The sequence below is a fragment of the Muntiacus reevesi genome, chromosome 3 (assembly GCF_963930625.1).
Source record: "Muntiacus reevesi chromosome 3, mMunRee1.1, whole genome shotgun sequence".
Classification (NCBI taxonomy): domain Eukaryota; kingdom Metazoa; phylum Chordata; class Mammalia; order Artiodactyla; family Cervidae; genus Muntiacus; species Muntiacus reevesi.
Genome location: NC_089251.1, coordinates 134,189,638 through 134,214,216, shown reverse-complemented (window position 1 = coordinate 134,214,216; position 24,579 = coordinate 134,189,638). Strand labels below are relative to the sequence as shown.

Here is a 24,579-nt window from a genome sequence, read left to right as displayed (position 1 = left end):
AGTTTACTCAAACTCATGTCCATTGAGTCGGTGATGCCATTCAAGCATCTCATCCTCTGTCGTCCCCTCCTCCTCCTGCTCCCAATCCCTCCCAGCATCAGGGTCTTTTCCAATGAGTCAACTCTTCTCATGAGGTAGCCAAAGTATTGGAGTTTTAGCTTCAGCATCAGTCCTTCCAATGAACACTCAGGACTGATCTCCGTTAGGATGGACTGGTTGGATCTCCTTGCAGTCCAAGGGACTCTCAAGAGTCTTCTCCAACACCACAGTTCAAAAGCATCAATTTTTCGGCGCTCAGCTTTCTTCACCATCCAACTCTTATATCCATACACGACCGCTGGAAAAACCATAGCCTTGACTAGATGGACTTTTGTTGGCAAAGTAATGTCTCTTTTTAATATGCTTTTTAATATGCTGTCTAGGTGAGTCATAACTTTCTTCTTTTTAATATGCTGTCTAGGTGAGTCATAACTTTCCTTCCAAGGAGTAAGTGTCTTTTAATTTCATGGCTGTAATCACCATCTGCAGTGATTTTGGAGCCCCCCAAAATAGTCTGCCACTATTTCCACTGTTTCCGCATCTATTTCCCATGAAGTGATGGGACTGGTTGCGGTGATCGTAGTTTTCTGAATTGTTGAGCTTTAAGCCAACATTTTTAATATGCTGCTTTTTAATATGCTGTCTAGGTGAGTCATAACTTTCCTTCCAAGGAGTAAGTGTCTTTTAATTTCATGGCTGTAATCACCATCTGCAGTGATTTTGGAGCCCAAAAAAATAAAGTCTGCCACTATTTCCACTGTTTCCACATCTATTTCCCATGAAGTGATGGGACTGGTTGCCGTGATCGTAGTTTTCTGAATGTTGAGCTTTAAGCCAACTTTTTCACTCTCCTCTTTCACTCTCAGCAAGAGGCTGAGTATCAAAGGATACTTAGGAAAAATCCTCTAATGATACCATTGTGAAGGGTATATGTCATTGTACAGTTGTCTAAACTCATAGAATGTGCAACACTAGGAGTGAATTGTAATGTAAAATTGTGAATTTGAGGTGATTATAGTGTGCCAATATTGGTTCATCAAATGTAAGAAATCTGCCATTCCAATGTAGAAGTTGTAAATGGGGGAGGCTCTGTGTGTGTGGAGGCAGGAGATAAATAAAAATTTCTCTATTTTCCCTTTAGTTTTGCTATGAGCCTAAACTACCTTTAAAAAATAAAGTCTTAAGAAATATATAGGGCAACTTTTTATAAACATATCTCCCTATTCAATCACTGTACCATATTTGTTGTATATTTTCAAGCAGTTTAACGACAGTTTAGCATCAACTTTCCCATGTCTTACACTGTTTCCATATTGCTATTTTGTGGATTAGATGGTAAAAATCTGCCTGCAATGATGGAGACCTGGGTTCGAACCCTGGGTCGGGAAAATTCCCAGGAGGAGGGGACGGCAATCCATTGCAGTATTCTTGCCTGGAGAATCCCTATGGACGTAGGAGCCTGGCGGGCTACAGTCCATGGGGTCACAAAGATCATACACCACTGAACAACTAAACACAGTACACCACAGTAATTCATCTTGGGTATTTATTTATACATCTGCAGTTATTCGCAAAACATTTACTAGGTGCTATTGAAGATCATGGGAATGTATTGTTAAGCCAAAGTACCTATTCTTAAAGAGCTTATAATACTCTCATGTGTATATAATTGATACATAATCATTAATTTGGTTTCCTGTTATTTTGCATAGCTCTCAGAAGAGAACAATTACATGTATTTTTTTTTCAGTCTTGAAGATACTTGCAAAATAAGTAATGTCATTGACCTAAAAATATTTTCCTTCTTTAGATGTTCTGATATTCACTCCAAATAAAGATGGTAAAAATAAAGATATATATATATATACATGTATTATATATACATATATATATGTGAATATGTATAGAAATAGTGAGTTGAACCAACAGAATTCTTAATCTGATTTAACTGATTTATCAGAAAGGAGGTTCAAAGTACAATCAAATTGGACCTCTGTTTTCTATGATAAATTAAGAATCTATGTTTTTCTTCTTGATATAATATAAATATATAAGCAGTTTCATATAGAATAGTTTATTACTCTATGGTATTTCTTACACTACCTGAAAAATATCCTCCTAACCCAAATTTAGAGTAATGACCAAACTTGTAAAATCTATTTTTGAAAATTATAGAAAGCCATAAGATATGTTTATGTGAAGAAATATTATAGATTTATGAAAATAGTCTAATTATTCATTTAGATTATAAATTACTTCATTAGCTAATTTTTGCTTTGTCTTTGTTTTACAATATATAAATATGTTTGAAGCCATCTGTGCTGAGAGATAGCTCTTCAGTCTGCTTTTCTTCCTGTCATTGTTGGTAACAAGTTTGTGTAAAAGGTGCCTCTAGCAGTTTTCAGGATCCGCAACAGCGCAAGATTTATTTCTTCCAAATTAGATTATTACATATTTCATATGTGTCCATTTTTTAATAAGTAACATTAAAAGTTTCAAAAGTATGAACACTTTTGTGACTCTTGATATGTACAGCTAAATATTTCTCCAGTATATTTCCAGCAGCCTAGATAAAGCTAGTTTGATTTTATACTGTTATACTCTAACTTAACTTCACATCTATATGGATTTTCTCACTAGGATCTTTAAGTTGGAGATGAGAAAGCTTAATAGAGGCATTTAGGAGTCATAACTATTCATTTTAATCTCAACTGTATCCTTTGTCCATTTTCTAGATTCTACTTGCTTCATTTTACTATTTGAGTGTATAATCCCAAAACTAATACATATACACACCAAAAAAAAAAAAAAAAGGCTAAAACACTATTGTATCTTTCTGAACTTCTGCTCATTTACCATATTTTGAGAAACAAAAGTCTGTTAAAATTTCACATGGTCAACATTGATTACTCTACTCCATTTATATTCATTTACTCTATAAATCAAAATTAAATCCCAAATGTCACAGGGACTAAACCAGGTGCTGGAGATCCAGTGTCATATAAATAACCATCTGCCTGAATCTGGCCTTCTTTGAGAGCTTTCAACACAGCCATCTTTCTTACCTTTCCTTCTCAGTATCAGTACTGGTACCAGTGGTATAACCAGAATTACCTTTTAGAGAAGTTTCCAAAATTCTTTGAGTTTATACTTTCTTTAGGATGGTCACAATTCCTACCTCCCTCAACAAAAAAACATTTTCTTTGAAATCTTTATTTCTTAGTTAGGTTAATTGCCTAACTGAAGCTAGTCTTTGTTTTCTTACCTGACATAAATTATAGATAAAATATGTTTTTTCACCAGGTTGTCAACTAAACCCTTTTCCACACTCCCTATCTTCATTTTTCTCAAAACCCACAGTGTGTGATTTGGATTAGTAATAATTTAGTGACTTTTTTTGACCTATAGGAGAATGACAGATGATCCCAGTTCACCTGAGATTGCATGAGAAGGAATACAGGATCTTGATATTCCAACTTTTTTTGTTCTGGATTCTGTGCACCTTTTATTTCTTCCTTTTGCCTAGCTGATTCAAAACTATTAAGGTTAGAAGCAATATTACCTTAAGACTGGTGTGAAAGTTCAGTCACAAAGTCGTGTCTGAGTCTCCACGACCCCATGGACTATAGTACACCAGCCTTCCCTGTCCTTCACTATCTCCTGGAGGTTGCTTGAACTCATGTCCATTGAGTCAGTGATGCCATCCAACCATCTCATGCTCTGTCACCCATTTCTCCTCCTGCCCTCAGTCCTCTGACAAAACATGGTCTACTGGAGAGGAAAATGGCAAACCACTCCAGAATTCTTGGCCTCAAGAACCTCAGGAACAGTGTGAAAGTACTTTGAAACTTCTGGGTAAACACCCAGGAGGCATTTGTCATCTATTGGGTTAATTTTTTTTTTTTTTTTCCCTATGCTCCAGACACTCCGATAAGCACTACATTACCTCTCTTCTAACTGATAGTGCAGTTACCAAGTGTCTCCTGGTTATCAAATCTGAATGCAAACTTGTACCACTTTACAAGTTATTCTATTTTTTCATAATGCATATTTTGTCATGAATTTTAAGCTCCTTGGGAAATGGAAAAGTTTGGCTAAATGATGTTATTCAAAATTGTTTAAAATAATGAATCTATTTTTATCAATAAATTATTTAGCACAGCATTTAGTTCATTAAAAACCCTTAATAAGTATTGACTATTATTTTAATTTTATCAAAATGTTATAAATGTATTGACAGCAGTAAAAATGAAATATGAAAATACTAAAACCATTTAAATAATTTATTTTTTATATTTAATATAGTTTCTAAAACTTTAATGTTCAATGGTATAAGGCACATTTTATGATTTTCTTTGTGTCATAAAATCTAGAGAAAAAAAGGTCATGAAGTCTATAACCTGACTTTGAGAAGAAGTTCCTCCAAATTAAATTATGATTAAAATTTATTCTGTACTCAAGTTGAAAGAAAATTCCATTTTGTGACTTCTAAAAGGTGTTTGAAAACCCTTATATCTGGAAAGAGTTCTTTATAATTTTTAACATTTAATATTCCATGTAATCCTGATAACTGTTCTTTTCTAAAAATTAAATTCATTGATTCTTCAGAATTCTTTCATGTTTACATATTTGAAAACATTGCAAGTTCCTTGTGTTCTTTTTAAAAAGGATTAAATATTCCATGTATTAGATTGAGTGTAAAAAATTGTTATATTGCATTGTGAGTGATGACAGTTACAGAATTTTAAAACTAATGGCATTTGTTACATTACTGGAATATTTAGGGAAACACTCCACTTGGATTCTAATACAGGATGCACATTTTCTACAGAAAGGGTAGAAATCAAGGAGTAACTGAGGAATAAGTATGTGAGCTAGTTCAAAATAATGAGAGAAATTATATATTGATCAAGTTATTTAACATTTTAGAATATCTAGAAAGAAAGTAATGAAGGAATGATTTTTGACTAGGCTTTAAAAAAATTATTTCTAATAATTTTGTCTAACAGACCACAATAGGCACAGCTTCATTGCCATCAATTTTACATGGTTCCAGTGATCTACCTACTATGATAAAAATTATTCTTTCCTGTCCATTTGTTTTCCTACCTCTGTTTTTATTTTTACTCTGAGATATAAATTGTCAGTACTAACTAGTTATAAGCATGTGACGGGAGTATGCCTTTAGTGCAATTTTTTTACATGTATAAGTAGTTTTTATATGTAAATCACATGTCATATATGAGATATGTGTATATATAGACAAATTGCATGCACATTCATGTGTGTAGTCCTGTTTTATTACATCTTCTAATATAATTAAAATCAAAAAAATGATTTCCTGAGAATCATCTTCCAAACTTTGATATAGGATTTTGTATATATATTTTTTCATTTTATAATGCTTTTGTGTCAAAGACAAAGGTCTAATGAATACTTTTTAGTTTAGAGGAATGTATTCTTGTGGATTTAATAAAGTGGTAATAGAAAATCTTTTCTTTTGGCCTGAGTTTCTATATATATTTTTAGAGCGGTATCATGTGTATGTGTATATATATAAAACTTCTTTTTTAATACTTTAAAGGGTCACATGATAGCATCCTGTGATGCCTGCGGAGTTACAAAGCTGTGGGATTTTCGGAAGCTCTTACCCATGGTGTCCATTGATGTAGGTCCAAGTCCGGGCAATGAGGTGACCTTTGATTCATCAGGTAGGATCTTTTTTGTTTAACATTTTGACCAAGCTGACAACTTTAATATTGGTCCTGAAAGTATTTTCTATTGCCATTTTAATTTTTTGAGTTTCCTTTTATGTAAATTTCTGTTGTTAATATTATACTAAAATATATTACACTGTTATAATCATCATATTATATATCATATCACATATATATAATGAAAGCATTGCATTTATCACATGCGTAAAGAAAAGGATAATAGAGAAGGTAAGTGTGTGCTCATTTAGATTACTCAAGTTCCTAGAAGCATCATGCAAAATTTGGAGTCTGCATGCCTTGAAATCACCATCCAAAGCAAGTAAATCAAGTTTTTTGAAGGCAAATGGCTAAAAGTAGGGAAGAACAAAACTTTGACAAGAGTAAAATTAAAACATTTTACAGAATATTTTAGTCTATAGTAAGTTCGTAATACCTAATATTCTGTAGATTTTACAATTAAATTTAAATATATATCCATTTTGCTACAATTATGTCCAAAAATAATTGTTTTAACTGGTAATAATTATAGCATATTATCATGCTTGGCATTTTTCTGCAATAAGATGAATGTTATCAATAAGAAAATATTTTATCCTTGCTGATGATCAGTAGTGTAGCAACTAATGTTAACAACCACACAATGATTCCACTTGTACGTTTAAAATGTTAAAATTACAATTACAACTCTATCTTTAATGATATCCTGTGCTAAATAATGTATATCTGTTATTGATTGATATATCTTACCTTTGCTGTTATAATACATGTTATAAACTTTTTTTAAGTTTTGAGGTGTTAAAACTTTTTGTTAATTTATTGACAATCACTCAAAGTGGTAGAGATAGTGATTTTAGATGAAGAAATAGAGATTGAATATATATAATGGAAAAATATTCTATTTAAAAATAGTCTAGAAAGTATGAATATACTCAGCAATTCTAGAACTGTAAGATAATTGTTCCATGGAGCTGGTTTCATGATATTGCCATCACATATCTGAAATTCAGAATTCAGTAAGTTTGTCTTCTTAACAAACCTTAAGTTGTGTTCCCATTGTAGACTGGTATATGAGCCACACTAATAACAATGACTTCCTTAAAAATATTTTAGCAATGTTCTTGACATTAAGACTTTTATGCTCTGCTAGAATTGAAACAGAAAACACTGTACACAGTAAAAGACCCTATGAGAATTTAATTTTTTAATGTGAAGGCTCATTAGTATTATAATTTATATTTTATGATATATAGAATATACATTGACATCATAAATCTAAAGGAGTTTTAGCTTGTTTTTTATAAACATTTTCACATCAATAAATCCCCTTTATTATCTTGAAATAGCATCCAAGTATTCAGGTCCTTGAGTTTTGAATTCTGAAATTTCAAAGTTTTTGTCTGTACTTTCTGGTAATAGAATAATAGGTGTTTTTAAAAGCTGTACAACTAATACTAGATGTATATTTTACTGTCATAATTATTAAATATGTTTTCACTGCCTTTTACTGTCTTTGACATCCATCCCCAAATTTCTTTCCTATACGTTGTCAGGCAAACCTTATTTTAAATAAATGTCAGTTCAGTCTTACTGTCATGCAAGTCTTGAAGCCCATGGTACAACAAATCTATTTTTTTTCTTCATTACTGCACTATACTCAATAGTACACTAATATTAAGAAAACTGTCAAAATCAAGGATGGAACAATGAGAAACATAAAAAATAAAGAGTGTAAACCAGGGACCCTATTAATTAAAAACACTTCATCAGTTTGAAGAAATATAATTTCAACCTGACCTTTCCATTCCTTTGACCATTTCTTCGAGGAACATGATATAATTAATTAATATAATGATTTAACTAATTTTAATTCTGTGTGTTCAAGAAATTAATGTCTTTTTCTCATTGAATAATGAGAAATGTGTGCTTTGGTGGAGAAGCAGTCTTAAGTCACTCATCATTTTAAAAGTATGAAATATATCAAGAGTTGAAGGAACTGGGAAGAGCAAAGACAAGGTCTAATGAGGATCTGAACAGAGAGATGAAAATCACAAAGTTAAATACCAGAAATTATGTTCATTTCAAGAGAGTAAAGAAAAGTGAAGTCAAGAGCAAAACAAAATTGAAATAAGGACAGGAACATGTAGATCTCTTCTCATCTGCATTTATTCAGGAAAAGATGATTTTAAAAGTATAAAAAGATGTCATGAGGATATTTGGACTATGAAAATAATATCAAATATAATAAGCTCAGAATACACATTCATTTGACATACTTTTATTTATTCCCAGTGGCAAGCCAATGCAAGTTTACCTCCTTGGACCTAAGGAAAGGTCATTGATAATACACATGCAGTATCATCATCATATCATATAACATATGGGGAAGTATTGATAGTATTCTGTTTGAGAAATTTAATATAAGGAATGTACAAGTAGTTTTCAGATATCCTAAATAATCAACACAGAAACAAAAATTTTCTCATCATATTTCATGTCTCTAGATCAGTTTAATTGAAGGGCATCTTGAAATTTTGAGGTGTACTTCTTAAACAGAGCTGTTTATATACACAATGGCTTGTCTTTATAAATAAGGGATTTCTTCACTGCAAATCCAACAAGGATACACAGGATATTTGAGTAGAGATCATCGAAGACTGAAACTGTGGTTCATAACATTTGATTTCAAATATTTATTAAAATGTCTTTATTAATTATTTATCTCATAAATATTTTTATTTTTATTTTATTTTATATTTTTATTTTAAATGTATTAAAAGTAAATTATATACTAATGAAATAATACTTTATCTGTTTTATTTATTTATTTATTTATTTTTTAATTTTATTTTATTAGTTGGAGGCCAATTACTTCACAACATTTCAGTGGGTTTTGACATACATTGACACGAATCAGCCATAGAGTTACACGTATTCCCCATCCCGATCCCCCCTCCCACCTCCCTCTCCACCCAACTCCTCTGGGTCCTCCCAGTGCACCAGGCCCGAGCACTCGTCTCATGCATCCCACCTGGGCTAGTGATCTGTTTCACCATAGACAATATACATGCTGATCTTTTTTTTTTTTTTTTTTTTTTTTTTTAATATTATTTTATTAGTTGGAGGCCAATCACTTTACAACATTTCAGTGGGTTTTGTCATACATTGACATGAATCAGCCATATAGTTACACGTATTCCCCATCCCGATCCCCCCTCCCACCTCCCTCCCCACCCGACTCCTCAGGGTCCTCCCAGTGCACCAGGCCCGAGCACCTGACTCATGTATCCCACCTGGGCTGGTGGTCCGTTTCACCATAGATAATATACATGCTGTTCTTTCAAAACATCCCACCCTCACGTTCTCCCCCAGAGTTCAAAAGTCTGTTCTGTATTTCTGTGTCTCTTTTTCTGTTTTGCATATAGGGTTATTGCCACCATCTATCTAAATTCCGTATATATGTGTTAGTATACTGTAATGTTCTTTATCTTTCTGACTTACTTCACTCTGTATAATGGGCTCCAGTTTCATCCATCTCATTAGAACTGATTCAAATGAATTCTTTTTAACGGCTGAGTAATATTCCATGGTGTATATGTACCACAGCTTCCTTATCCATTCATCTGCTGATGGGCATCTAGGTTGCTTCCATGTCCTGGCTATTATAAACAGTGCTGCGATGAACATTGGGGTGCACGTGTCTCTTTCAGATCTGGATTCCTCAGTGTGTATGCCCAGAAGTGGTATTGCTGGGTCATATGGCAGTTCTATTTCCAGTTTTTTAAGAAATCTCCACACTGTTTTCCATAGTGGCTGTACTAGTTTGCATTCCCACCAACAGTGTAAGAGGGTTCCCTTTTCTCCACACCCTCTCCAGCATTTATTGCTTGTAGACTTTTGGATAGCAGCCATCCTGACTGGCGTGTAATGGTACCTCATTGTGGTTTTGATTTGCATTTCTCTGATGATGAGTGATGTTGAGCATCTTTTCATGTGTTTGTTAGCCATCTGTATGTCTTCTTTGGAGAAATGTCTGTTTAGTTCTTTGGCCCATTTTTTGATTGGGTCGTTTATTTTTCTGGAATTGAGCTTCAGGAGTTGCTTGTATATTTTTGAGATTAATCCTTTGTCTGTTTCCTCATTTGTTATTATTTTCTCCCAATCTGAGGGCTGTCTTTTCACCTTACTTATAGTTTCCTTTGTTGTGCAAAAGCTTTTAATTTTCATTAAGTCCCATTTGTTTATTTTTGCTTTTATTTCCAATATTCTGGGAGGTGGGTCATAGAAGATCTTGCTGTGATTTATGTCGGAGAGTGTTTTGCCTATGTTCTCCTCTAGGAGTTTTATAGTTTCTGGTCTTACATTTAGATCTTTAATCCATTTTGAGTTTATTTTTGTGTATGGTGTTAGGAAGTGTTCTAGTTTCATTCTTTTACAAGTGGTTAACCAGTTTTCCCAGCACCACTTGTTAAAGAGATTGTCTTTTTTCCATTGTATATCCTTGCCTCCTTTGTCAAAGATAAGCTGTCCATAGGTTCGTGGATTTATCTCTGGGCTTTCTATTCTGTTCCATTGATCTATATTTCTGTCTTTGTGCCAGTACCATACTGTCTTGATGACTGTGGCTTTGTAGTAGAGTCTGAAGTCAGGCAGGTTGATTCCTCCAGTTCCATTCTTCTTTCTCAAGATTACTTTGGCTATTCGAGGTTTTTTGTATTTCCATACAAATTGTGAAATTATTTGTTCTAATTCTGTGAAAAATACCGTTGGTAGCTTGATAGGGATTGCATTGAATCTATAGATTGCTTTGGGTAGAATAGCCATTTTGACAATATTGATTCTTCCAATCCATGAACACGGTATGTTTCTCCAACTGCTGGTGTCCTCTTTGATTTCTTTCATCAGTGTTTTATAGTTTTCTATGTATAGGTCTTTTGTTTCTTTAGGTAGATATACTCCTAAGTATTTTATTCTTTTTGTTGCAATGGTGAATGGTATTGTTTCCTTAATTTCTCTTTCTGTTTTTTCATTGTTAGTGTATAGGAATGCAAGGGATTTCTGTGTGTTAATTTTATATCCTGCAACTTTACTATATTCATTAATTAGCTCTAGTAATTTTCTGGTAGAGTCTTTAGGGTTTTCTATGTAGAGGATCATGTCATCTGCAAACAGCGAGAGTTTCACTTCTTCTTTTCCTATCTGGATTCCTTTTATGTCTTTTTCTGCTCTGATTGCTGTGGCCAAAACTTCCAACACTATGTTGAATAGTAGTGGTGAGAGTGGGCATCCTTGTCTTGTTCCTGATTTCAGAGGAAATGCTTTCAATTTTTCACCATTGAGGGTGATGCTTGCTGTGGGTTTGTCATATATAGCTTTTATTATGTTGAGGTATGTTCCTTCTATTCCTGCTTTCTGGAGAGTTTTAATCATAAATGAGTGTTGAATTTTGTCAAAGGCTTTCTCTGCATCTATTGAGATAATCATATGTTTTTTATCTTTCAATTTGTTAATGTGGTGTATTACGTTGATCGATTTGCGGATATTAAAGAATCCTTGCATTCCTGGGATAAAGCCCACTTGGTCATGGTGTATGATTTTTTTAATATGTTGTTGGATTCTGTTTGCTAGAATTTTGTTAAGGATTTTTGCATCTATGTTCATCAGTGATATTGGCCTGTAGTTTTCTTTTTTTGTGGCATCTTTGTCTGGTTTTGGAATTAGGGTGATGGTGGCCTCATAGAATGAGTTTGGAAGTTTACCTTCTTCTGCAATTTTCTGGAAGAGTTTGAGTAAGATAGGTGTTAGCTCTTCTCTAAATTTTTGGTAGAATTCAGCTGTGAAGCCATCTGGTCCTGGGCTTTTGTTTGCTGGAAGATTTCTGATTACAGTTTCGATTTCCTTGCTTGTGATGGCTCTGTTAAGATCTTCTATTTCTTCCTGGTTCAGTTTTGGAAAGTTATACTTTTCTAAGAATTTGTCCATTTCATCCAAGTTGTCCATTTTATTGGCATAGAGCTGCTGGTAGTAGTCTCTTATGATCCTTTGTATTTCAGTGTTGTCTGTTGTGATCTCACCCTTTTCATTTCTTATTTTGTTAATTTGGTTCTTCTCTCTTTGTTTCTTAATGAGTCTTGCTAATGGTTTGTCAATTTTGTTTATTTTTTCAAAAAACCAGCTTTTAGCTTTGTTGATTTTTGCTATGGTCTCTTTAGTTTCTTTTGCATTTATTTCTGCCCTAATTTTTAAGATTTCTTTCCTTCTGCTAACCCTGGGGTTCTTCATTTCTTCCTTCTCTAATTGTTTTAGGTGTAGAGTTAGGTTATTTATTTGGCTTTTTTCTTGTTTCTTGATGTGTGCCTGTAATGCTATGAACCTTCCCCTTAGCACTGCTTTTACAGTGTCCCATAGGTTTTGGGTTGTTGTGTTTTCATTTTCATTTATTTCTATACATACTTTGATTTCTTTTTTGATTTCTTCTATGATTTGTTGGTTATTCAGAAGCGTGTTATTTATCCTCCATATGTTGGAATTTTTAACAATTTTTTTCCTGTAATTGAGATCTAATCTTACTGCACTGTGGTCAGAAAAGATGACTGGAATGATTTCAATTTTTTTGAATTTTCCAAGACCAGATTTATGGCCCAGGATGTGATCTATTCTGGAGAAGGTTCCGTGTGCACTTGAGAAAAAGGTGAAGTTGATTGTTTTGGGGTGAAATGTCCTATAGATATCAATTAGGTCTAGCTGGTCCATTGTATCATTTAAGGTTTGTGTTTCCTTGTTGATTTTCTGTTTAGTTGATCTATCCATGGTTGTGAGTGGGGTATTAAAGTCTCCCACTATTATTGTGTTACTATTAATTTCCTCTTTCATACTCGTTAGTGTTTGCCGTACATATTGCGGTGCTCCTATGTTGGGTGCATATATATTTATAATTGTTATATCTTCTTCTTGGATTGATCCTTTGATCATTATGTAGTGACCTTCTTTGTCTCTTTTCACATCCTTTATTTGAAAGTCTATTTTATCTGATATGAGTATTGCGACTCCTGCTTTCTTTTGGTCTCCGTTTGCGTGAAATATTTTTTTCCAGCCCTTCACTTTGAGTCTGTATGTGTCCCTTGTTTTGAGGTGGGTCTCTTGTAGACAGCATATATAGGGGTCTTGTTTTTGTATCCATTCAGCCAATCTTTGTCTTTTGGTTGGGGCATTCAACCCATTTACATTTAAGGTAATTATTGATAGGTGTGGTCCCGTTGTCATTTACTTTGTTGTTTTGGGTTCACGTTTATACAACCTTTCTGCATTTCCTGTCTAGAGAAGATCCTTTAGCATTTGTTGAAGAGCTGGTTTGGTGGTGCTGAATTCTCTCAGCTTTTGCTTGTCTGTAAAGCTTTTGAATTCTCCTTCATATCTGAATGAGATCCTTGCTGGGTACAGTAATCTAGGTTGTAGGTTATTCTCTTTCATTACTTTCAGTATGTCCTGCCATTCCCTTCTGGCCTGGAGGGTTTCTATTGATAGATCAGCTGTTATCCTTATAGGAATCCCTTTGTGTGTTATTTGTTGTTTCTCCCTTGCTGCTTTTAGTATTTGTTCTTTGTGTTTGATCTTTGTTAATTTGATTAATATGTGTCTTGGGGTGTTTCGCCTTGGGTTTATCCTGTTTGGGACTCTCTGGGTTTCTTGGACTTGGGTGGCTATTTCCTTCCCCATTTTAGGGAAGTTTTCAGCTATTATCTCCTCGAGTATTTTCTCATGGCCTTTCTTTTTGTCTTCTTCTTCTGGAACTCCTATGATTCGAATGTTGGGGCGTTTCACATTGTCCCAGAGGTCCCTGAGGTTGTCCTCATTTCTTTTGATCCTTTTTTCTTTTTTCCTCTCTGCTTCATTTATTTCCATCATTTTATCTTCTACCTCACTTATTCTATCTTCTGTCTCCGTTATTCTACTCTTGGTTCCCTCCAGAGTGTTTTTGATCTCATTCATTGCATTATTCATTTTCAATTGACTCTTTTTTATTTCTTCTAGATCTTTATTAAACATTTCTTGCATCTTTTCAATCTTTGTCTCCAGGCTATTTATCTGTACCTCCATTTTGCTTTCAAGATTTTGGATCATTTTTATTATCATTATTCTAAATTCTTTTTCAGGTAGATTCCCTATCTCCTCCTCTTTTGTTTGACTTGGTGGGCCCTTTTCATGTTCCTTTACCTGTTGGGTATTTCTCTGCCTTTTCATCTTGTTTAGATTGCTGTGTCTGGAGTGGGCTTTCTGTATTCTGGAGGTCTGTGGTTCCTTTTTATTGTGGAGGTTTTACCCAGTGGGTGGGGTTAGACGATTGGCTTGTCAAGGTTTCCTGATTAGCGAAGCTTGCGTCAGTGTTCTGGTGTGCGGATCTTGATTTCTTCTCTTTGGATAGCAATGGAGTGCCCAGTAATGAGTTTTGAGATGGGTCTATGTGTTAGGTGTGACCTTGGGCAGTCTGTATGTTGACGTTCAGGGCAATGTTCCTGCGTTGCTGGAGAATTTGCGTGGTATGTCGTGCTCTAGAACTTATTGGCTCTTGGGTGGTGGTTGGTTTCGTTGCAGGTATGGAGGCTTTTGTAGGGTCACTTATTACTTAAAGATTCATGTAGTCAGGAGTTTTCTGGTGTTCTCAGGTTTTGGGCTTAAGTCTCCTGCTTCTGGATTTCAGTTTTATTCTTCCTATAGTCTCAGGACTTCTCCAACTATACAGCACTGATAATAAAACTTCTATGTTAATGGTGGAAAGTTTCTCCCCCGTTAGGGATACCCAGAGAGGTTCACCGAGTTACATGGAGAAGAGGAGAGGGAGGAGGGAGATAGAGATGGGCAGGAGGAGAAAGAGGGGGACTCAAGAGGAGAGAGACAGATCTACGAAGTTGTCTGATCCCAGAGTGTTCTCCGTAGCCCAGACACCCACAAAGATTCACAGAATTGGATTGGGAAGAGAAGGGGGAAGGAGGAAATAGAGGTGTTCTGAGGTAGAAAACAGAGTCAAGATTGGGAGAGAATAATCAACACACTCGTGAATAAAAATGGGAGCTGAATATTGGATTCTTAAATGTTCACAATTTATATCATATACTGAAAAACAAAAATTAAAAATCTAGAGTAGAGGTTAGACTCTTAAAAATACTATATTAAAAACAAAAACCAAAACACACAAAAGAAATTTTAGAAATATATATGAAGTTTGGTATAAAAATAGGGCTTCTCTTCTTTTTTTTTTTTTTTCTTCCCCTTCTCTTTCTTCTGTAAGGTTATAGTGGATTGAAAATGAAAATTAAGGCGTAGTAAAAGGAGTGCTAGAGGGCTTTAAAAGAAATAAGAGAAAAAGAAAAAGAAAATAGAAGAGAAGAAAAAAGAAAAGAAAAAAAGAAGAAAAAAAAAAAAGAAAAAAGAATGAGAAAAAAATTGTTTTGCGTAATTAAAAAAAATCGTAAAAATCTATGAAAATGAAAGTTAAGGAGTAATGGGGGAGTAATAAGGAATTTTTAAAGGAAAATAAAAGAGAACCAAGAAAAAAGAAAGAAAAAAAAATTTTTTTTTCCTTACTTAAAAAAAAAAAAAAAAAGAAAAAAAGAAAAAAAAAAAAAAAAAAAGAAAAAGAAAAAATATATCTAGGAGTTTCCCTGGAGCTGTTGCGGTCAGTGTGGGTTCGGCTCAGCTTCAGATAGCTCCTCGTTCCAGCTTACACTTCTCGATATCTACAGGCCCTTCCGGTGTAGTCAGTCCGTGGTTTCTTCAGGGATTTTAATCTGTTACACCGGTCCCTTTGTTTATTTGGGTTCTGTTGCCGGTCTCTCTTCCGCGCCTAATTTCCGCCCTGACACACGGGGCGGAGGTGGATTCTTATTCAGGTAGCTAGTTCCGTCGCGCTGCGGCGAGGGGCTGTGCGGGGAGGGACCGGCGCTCCCGGGAGAGGCTTGCGCTCTTTTCTCGATCTGCGCTGCTCAGGCTCCGGGCTGCTCCGTCTGAAGCGCGCGCCACGCTGTGCGCGGCTCCAGCCCTCGGGCGATTCACAAAAGCGCGGCACACAAAGCCGGGCCCGCGCTCCGTCCCCACGCCGCCCGAGCGGCCCAGGCAGCCAGGCGCTTGACGGGCGCTCTCTCCCCGGGTGCGGCGCGTCCTCTGCCCCGCGCGGTCCCAGTCTCAGTCCCCGCCGGCGCCAGTCGGGAGCGCGCGCCCTCTGCCCTCCGTGTCCCCAGCCGCAGTTCCCGCCCGCGCCGGTCGGGCGCCCGCGCCCTCCGTCTCGCCACGACCCTCCCGGCGGGCTTCGGCCGCCCAGAATCTCGGTCCCTTTGTTCTGCGAACGGCCGGCAGTGTGTTCGGGCCGGTTAATTTTCTGTCTCTTTGCTCTCCCACAGTTCAAGTTGGCAACTCACAAAAGCTCCCTCTGATTGTCCTCAGGGCGCTCAGGCCCGGATCCAGCCCCAAGTAATGCCGCCCGCTCCTCTCCGTTCCGTCCCCACTTGCTGGTGGCGGATGCGGGCGTCTGGGGTACTTTTCTGCTGGGAGTTGCTTTTAGGCTCTTAATCTGTGGGTTTTATTTATTGTATCCCTCCCAGTCAGATTCAAACTCTTGAGATTCCAACACTTCCCCCAGGCCCGCCAGAGCGAGGGTTTCCCGGTGTCTGGGAACGTCCTCTATTAAGTCCCTTCCCGGGACGGATCTCCGTCCTTAGCTCTTTTGTTTCGCTTTTTATCTTTTATATTTTGTCCTACCTCCTTTCGAAGACAATGGGCTGCTTTTCTGGGCGCCTGATGACCTCAGCTAGCGATCAGAAGTTGTTTTGTGAAGTTTGCTCTGCGTTCAGTTATTTTTTTGATGAATTTCTAGGAGAGAAAGTGGTCTCTCCGTCCTACTCCTCCGCCATCTTGGCTCCTCCCCCATGCTGATCTTTTGAAACATCCCACCCTCACCTTCTCCCACAGAGTTCAAAAGTCTGTTCTGTACTTCTGTGTCTCTTTTTCTGTTTTGCATATAGGGTTATCGTTACCATCTTTCTAAATTCCATATATATGTGTTAGTATGCTGTAGTGTTCTTTATCTTTCTGGCTTACTTCACTCTGTATAATGGGCTCCAGTTTCATCCATCTCATCAGAACTGATTCAAATGAATTCTTTTTAATGGCTGAGTAATATTCCATGGTGTACATGTACCACAGCTTCCTTGTCCGTTCGTCTGCTGATGGGCATCTAGGTTGCTTCCATGTCCTGGCTATTATAAACAGTGCTGCGATGAACAATGGGGTACATGTGTCTCTTTCAGATCTGGTTTCCTCGGTGTGTATGCCCAGAAGTGGGATTGCTGGGTCATATGGCAGTTCTATTTCCAGTTTTTTAAGAAATCTCCACACTGTTCTCCATAGTGGCTGTACTAGTTTGCATTCCCACCAACAGTGTAAGAGGGTTCCCTTTTCTCCACACCCTCTCCAGCATTTATTGCTTATAGACTTTTGGATAGCAGCCATCCTGACTGGCGTGTAATGGTACCTCATTGTGGTTTTGATTTGCATTTCTCTGATAATGAGTGATGTTGAGCATCTTTTCATGTGTTTGTTAGCCATCTGTATGTCTTCTTTATCTGTTTTAAAATTGAGATTTCTCATGGTGTATCAGGGACTTACTCCCTTGGAAACGGAAATGGCAATCCACATCAGTATTCTTACCTGGAAAAACCCATGATCAGAGGAGCCCAGCAAACAACAGTCCTTGGGGTTCAAAGAGTCGGACACAACTTAGAAACTAAACAACAAAATATGGTGTATCAATTTTTGACATGTTATCTTTGATAAAAATATTTCAAACCAATGATGTAGAAAAAGAATATAGACTAAGATTTAGACCCTTAGCTCTTCCTCACCTTTTAGATTTTAGGCAAGTTATTTGATCTTCCTGAACTAAGCTTTTTCATGTAAATAATAGAAGAGATAATTGTCTTACTATATTCTAATTTGTTTCATGGGTTAATTGCATTCTATAATGAGGAAATCCCGATATAGTCTTGTTTTCCTCTAATATTAAAAATAATCTAAATGATTAACTAGCAAGTAAAACTGTATTTAACATTATGTATGCATATATAATTAAAATCAAAAGATTTAAAGAAGTGTGAATCATCATTTAGGGTTTAGCTTTACTGTTGCTGTAAGAAAGCAGCTTCTCACACATTTAAAAGAGGAGTTGCATGTGGCATAGTATTGTTTACATAATGTTTTATTTGCAAATACACTGCTTACAACAAATACAGATTACCTATGTTTATAGATATATACATGTATCAGTATATATTTATCATTCATGTATTTATAAAAGGATAAGTGTTCTTTCTCATTAAACAGAGAACCTCCTGTTAGTACAGTGCTACACATACAAATATTCACTATCTAAATATCTTGCATTTGGCACATGCAAATGCCATATGTTTTGCCATTCAAAAATTTATTACTATTTCAGAAAAATGTTAAATGGAATTTTGTAGTGAAAGTAACCAAAATGAACTGTGAGAATTGATACATACATTTTTCCACATCTCTCATTTCATCATGTTTATGTAGTTTAGAACTATTTTTCACTCCTTTGTAAAAGGTAGTTCCAATACATTTGCAAAGAAGTCACATCCTTGGAAAATTCAGAAGCTGAAGCTTGAGCCAGATGGGAACTTTCCAACAGAAAGCTTATCAGTCTTAGACCATTAAAACAGGCAAGGTTTCCCACCATTTGGAGATAATCCTAGATATTTCCCACAGACAGAATGACAATAGAGATACTAAACTATAAGAAAAAAAAATAATGACGCCATTATAAAGTGAGACAAGTATCAGACCCTTCTAAAATTGTTCAAAAATAATAAGATAATCTTCATTTTTGGTTTATTAGTTTCTGTTAGTGAAGGCTTCAGTTCACTGTTTTGTATTATATTTAAAAGATGGGCCTCCTCAGTGGCTCGGTGGTAATCCGTGTGCAATGCAGGAGACATAGAGGTTCAGTGCCTGGGTCAGAAAGATCCCCTGGTGGAGGAAATGGCAACCCACTCCAGTACTCTTGCCTGGAGAATCCCATGGACAGAGGAGCCTGGTGGGTCACAGTCCACAGCGTCGCAGAGTCGGACACGACTACAGCAATTTAGCAGTGGGAGCAGCATATTTAAAAGACAGGTTGTAGTTAATCCCTTCTGTTGGAAGCAGTGTGGTATAATGGAACACTTAGAAGTTAGTATAACTCAGCATAGAAGCCCTGGTTTTGAATTCTGTCTCTACTACTAACTAGCTGAGTGATCTTGGTGAAATTTCTGAATGTTTCTGAGTCTTAATTTCCTTGTCTGTGAAATGTTAAAAACCTATCTTAACTTCCACTTCCAGCCAAACAGGGACCAGGTTTACCCTCCTACCTAAAATGAAGGAAAAGACAGACAAAATTTATGCAACAATGGTTTTCAGAAATTGAATATTGGGCACTGAGAGGTGGGTAAATAAGATGAGCTCTATGGGGCTGCCCAGAATACTGTCTGGAGGAAACCTCTAGATTGCATCTCAGAAATGGACAAAAACCTTGAGGAAGCTCAGCAAACTCCCAGAGTTACGGAGATGAAATGGGCAGTCCAGTGAGGCCAAGGCAGCTAGAGTTTGCAGGCAGAGGACAGGACAGGAGACAGCAACACAAAGAGGGAGCTCTGGAGATCTGCAAAAGATCCCTTCCAATCTTTGGCTGAGTATGGATCAGTACATGTCAACCTAAAGCCTTAGAAAAATCTGTCTGAGGAGTTAACAAGAAAAATCCCTGAGGATCACAATAGCCTAGAAATAGTTTGTGCTCCCGTCAACCAGGATGGTAAAACCTTGCAATTCAAAAGGATAGTACATAGAACAGGGCTTGGCAAAGTACTGCCTATAGGCCAGCTTGACCTGTATTTATCTGTAATTTTAATGGTTCTCAACCATACCCATTAATTTATGCATTATCTAAGGCTGCTTTTATACTACAATAGCAGAGTTGAATATTCACAGTGAAAACTATATGGCTTGTGAAGGCTCAAATATTTATTGTCTGGCCCTTTGCAGAAAACTTGACCCAGGGAGATGGCTCAGAATGCTATTACCTCAATAGTGAGGCAACATCAGTCCACACTTCTAGGTCTAGTCCCTTTACCAGTGGAACCATCTGAGTCAACTCACATAAAAATCTTGTTTATTCTTCACCACGACTTAATGATGTTGTCACTGCTGAAATCACTCACCTCAGATTGGGACTTCAGTCCATGTGCTAGGGCTTGAACTCAGCCCAAACCCATGGTTTTCCAGCTGAGATCACACACATAGTTTCAGGACCTAATGAAGCTCAGATTCTTGATTTCTCATTACAGAAAGATTCAGTGAAAGACAAAGTGATAGGAAAGAAGTGGATTTGTAACCTGGAGGAGTTAATTTTAAATTTACACTGCATCTGCTTCTGTGACTTTAACCCTTTTTATTATGATAAAGGTACATAATGGCCTACCTCAGGGAGATAACCTGACCCCGTCCACCTGCAAACACCTGTGATACTCTGCGTGGCAAATAGCATAGCACCCAGCACATTTCATGACCAAAAATTCACATTTGGGGAGTCTGGGATCACAGATAGAAGTGACATCTTTGTTTGTTGATACTACAGGAGCTATTCCATTTCACACCACCCATGTAATGACTGTTAGGAAGATGTGAAATTAACACATCCCACTTCCTGAGGCTTGTCATTTTAGCAGATATTTGCAAGAATTAAATGGTCTGTTTACTTTGTATCCCACCCATCTCTGATCCATAAAAGAATCTGACATCCAGGCCCCAGCAAGATGGTTATTTTGAGGGTCTAGCCTGCCATCTTCTCTGTCAGCAGGCTCACAAATAAAGTCTGTTCCTGATCCCAGTACCTCGTCTCGGATTCATTGACTTATCTTGCAGTGAGCAGAGCAAGCTTGGACTCAGTTGTGTTGTTTAGTCTGTCTGATGTCCGATTCTTTGTGACCCCATGGACTGCAGCACACCAGGCATCCCTGTCCATCACTAACTCCTCGAGTTTGCTTTAACTCATGTCTATTGAGTCAGTGATGCCATCTAATCATCTCATCCTCTGTAGCCTCCTCTTCCTCCTGCCCGCAATCTTTCCCAGCATAAGAGTCTTTCCCAATGAATTGGCTCTTTGCATCAGGTGGCCAAAGTATTGGAACTTCAGCATCAGTCTTTCCAATGAATATTCAGGATGGAATTCCTTTAAGAGTCTTCTCCAGCAGTTCAAAAGCATCAATTCTTTGCTGCTCAGCCTTCTTCATGGTCCAACTCTCACATCCATACATGACGACAGGAATAACCATAGCTTTGACTATATCGAACTTTGTTGGCAAAGTGATGCTTCTGCTTTTAAATACACTGTCTAGGTTTGTCATAACTTTTATTCCTAGGAGCAAGTAGTTTTTAATTTCATGGCTGCAGTCACCATCTGCAGTGATTTTGGAGCCCCCTCAAAAATAAAATCTGTCACTGTTTCCATTGTTTCCCCATCTATTTGCCATGAAGTGATGGAACCAGATACCATAACCTTAGTTTTATGAATGTTCAGTTTTAAACCAACTTTTTCACTCTCCTCTTTCATCTTCATCAAGAGGCTCTTTAGTTACTCTTCACTCTCTACCATTAGGGTGTGTCATCTGCAAATCTGAGGTTGTTGGTATTTCTCCCAGCAATCTTGATTCCAGCTTGTGAATCATCCAACCTGGCATTTCACATGATGTACCCTACATATAAGTGAAATAAGCAGGGTGACAGTATACAGCTGTGATGTACTACTTTCCCAGTTTTAAACTAGTTCTTTGTTCCATGTCCGGCTCTAACTGTTGCTTCTTGACCTGCATACAGGTTTCTTAGGAGGCAGGTAAGGTGGTCTGGTATTTTCATCTCTTTTAGAATTTTAAGAACAGTTTGTTATGTTCACACAGGTGCTTTATTGTAGTCAATGAAGCAGAAGTAGATGTTTTTCTGGATTGCATTGCTTTTTCTATGACTCAGTGGTGTTGTCAATTTGATCTCTGGTTCCCCTGCCTTTTCTAAATCCAGGTCGTGCAGCTGGAAGTTCTCAGTTCACGTACTGTTAAAGCCTTGCTTGAAGAATTTTGAGCATGACCTTGCTGTCATGTGAAATGAGTGCGGTTGTGTGGCAGTTTGAACGTTCTTTGGCATTGACCTTCTTTGGGATGAAAACTGACCTTTTCCCATCCTGTGACCACTGCTCAGTTTTCCAAAGTTGCTGCCATATTGAGTGCAGCACTTTAATAGTATCATCTTTTAGGATTTGAAATAGCTGGATTCCATCACCTCAACTAGCTTTGTTCATCCTGGAGCCACACTCCAGGATGTCTGGCTCTACGTGAGTGACCCATGCCATTGTCCTTGTCCAGGTCATCAAGACCTCTTTTGGATCATTTTTCAGTGTATTCTTGCCATCTCTTCTTAATATCTCCTACTTCTGTTAGGTCCATATCATTTCTGTACCCACCTTTGCATGAAATGTTCACTTGTTATCTCTTAATTTTCATGAAGAGATCGCTAGTCTTTCCCGTTCTGTTGTTTTCCTTTATTTCTTTGCACTGATCACTTAGGAAGACTTTCTTATCTCTCCTTGCTATTCTTTGGCACCCAATTTAGATGGGTATATCTTTCCTTTTCTCCTTTGCCTTTCACTTCTCTTCTTTTCTCAGCTTTTTTTAAGGCCTCCTCAGACAACCACTTTGCCTTCTCGTGTTTCTTTTTCTTGTGGATGGTTTTGATCACTACCTCCTATATAGTTTTTGGTGTTAGTTCTAGAAGGTCTTGTGTTTCTTCATAGAACTCTTCAACTTCAGCTTCTTCAGCATTACTGGTTGGGGCATAGACTTGGATTACTGTGACTCAGTGACAGATTTATATAGAGGGAAACACACTTCACAGACAGAGTGTGAGCCATCTCAGAAGTCGAAAGTGGCCTTGGGAGAAACACAGTCCATAGACAAGAGTGTGGGCCATTGCTGAGGGTGAGTGCAACCTCAGAAAGTGGTGTGGTTAGCTTTCATGGACTGGGTGATTGCATAGGGTAAAGAATGGGAGGATTATTCCAACAATTTTGGAGATGTGGCAGAGTATTCCAGGAATTAGGTTGCCACTCACTTTTTGATCTTTGATGACTGGCCTTGGAGCTTGCTTGGTAGTTCAGATGGTAAAGAATCTGTCTATAATGCAGGAGACCTGGGTTGGATTCCTGGGTAGGGAAGATCCCCTGGAGAAGGAAATGACAACTCACTCCCGTATTCTTGCCTGAAGAATTCCATGGTTAGAGGACCCCTACAGTCCAGACATGACTGAGAGACTGACACATTGGGACTGTCATGAGTCCCTAGGAGTGTGTCATTTAGCTTGCTAATGTGTTACAGTGAACATAATGGAAGTCAACTCGTTTGCCATCTTGGACCTATTTGGTTCTAGATCAGTTTGTGTTGTGTTCTCAGGCTATCATCCTTTTAAAGGTTGTGCCCTGTCCCCTTCTCTTCTGTTTCACTATTGTCTCCTTTTTATAGATGAGGAAACTAGGACATGAAGTTAACAACAAACCCAATGATACCTATCTGATCAAATATGGAGTCAGAATTCAAATTCAGAGAGTCTAATTCCAGAGACTAGAATTTAGACTTTTTATCATTCTGCTTCTCACTGTAATAATAGTATGCAGTTTTATGTTGATATATGACATCTGTTCAGAGAAATAATTCATTTGCTATGAATATTGAAATAATCAATTAATGACCACTTGACAGTGTTTGACTCAAAACTGATTAAGACAACATCCTGTCACTATTTGTCAACTAGTTGTATCTGAAAAGGAAGACAAGATAAAGGGGGGAAAAAAAAGGAAAAGAAGATTTCCCTAGTGATATCTGCCAGATTTTTGATGTGCCTTATAACAAGTGAGAAAGAAAAGTGAGTTAGTCACTCAGTTACTGACCTGATGGACTTTGTGACCTGATGGACTATAGCCCTCCAGTCTCCTCTGTCCATGGAATTCCCCAGGCAAGGATAGTGGAGTGGGTAGCCATTCCATTCTATAGGGGATCTTCCTGACCCAGGGATCAAACCCAGTTCTCCTACATTACAGGTGGATTATAACAATGGGAACCTTAAATATCTTTCTAATGGGAGCTGAAACTCCAGCTCCACATGTCACGGTAAATTCTTATCAGACTAATCTGGGTGGAATAGGTGAATGCTTGCAGGCACTTTTTGTTATTTATTTAAGTCCTGGCCTGATTAGAAACTGAAATAGGAAAGGAGGAAAGTAAGCTAACTTCTGTTATCTCTAAGGCATAAGGCAGAGACAAGCTAAATAGCTCCTCCTAAGAGCAAGCCCATTCTACTTCAATTTCCTGGGAACGAGTAACAGGGAGAATGGATAAAATATAAGAGAGAAAAGGAGACCAGATGACTCTGCTCAGTTATTTATAACCCCGTTATTCCATCCCTTGTTTGTATGCAAATCCGTTTTGTTTTTGAGCAAAATATGGGCCTCTCTGCTACTGGAGAAAGGAATTGGAGGAACTGAAAGAAATAAGATTATGTATCTCCCTTGCAGACACTAATGTGTGAATAATACCTGCAATGAAGTATACTATGCTCTAGGAACTGGACAATGTGTTTTTTGTTTGTTTGTTTGTTTTTTACTTAGCACAGAACTATGGGTTTGGTTCTAATTCTCCCATTTTAAGAAGTTTTGAGAGCTTTAATTATGTATGTATAT

The 24,579-nt window shown here is 37.1% G+C and overlaps 1 protein-coding gene across 1 annotated transcript in view; it reads left to right on the top strand.

Annotated features, from left to right (window-relative positions):
- SPAG16 (sperm associated antigen 16) overlaps nt 1-24,579 on the top strand; it is a 973,751-nt gene that overhangs the window by 701,055 nt on the left and 248,117 nt on the right. Inside the window, exon 15 of the mRNA XM_065930647.1 lies at nt 5,624-5,750. Coding sequence (XP_065786719.1) covers nt 5,624-5,750 — 127 coding nt within the window. The remainder of the gene's footprint in view (nt 1-5,623; nt 5,751-24,579) is intronic.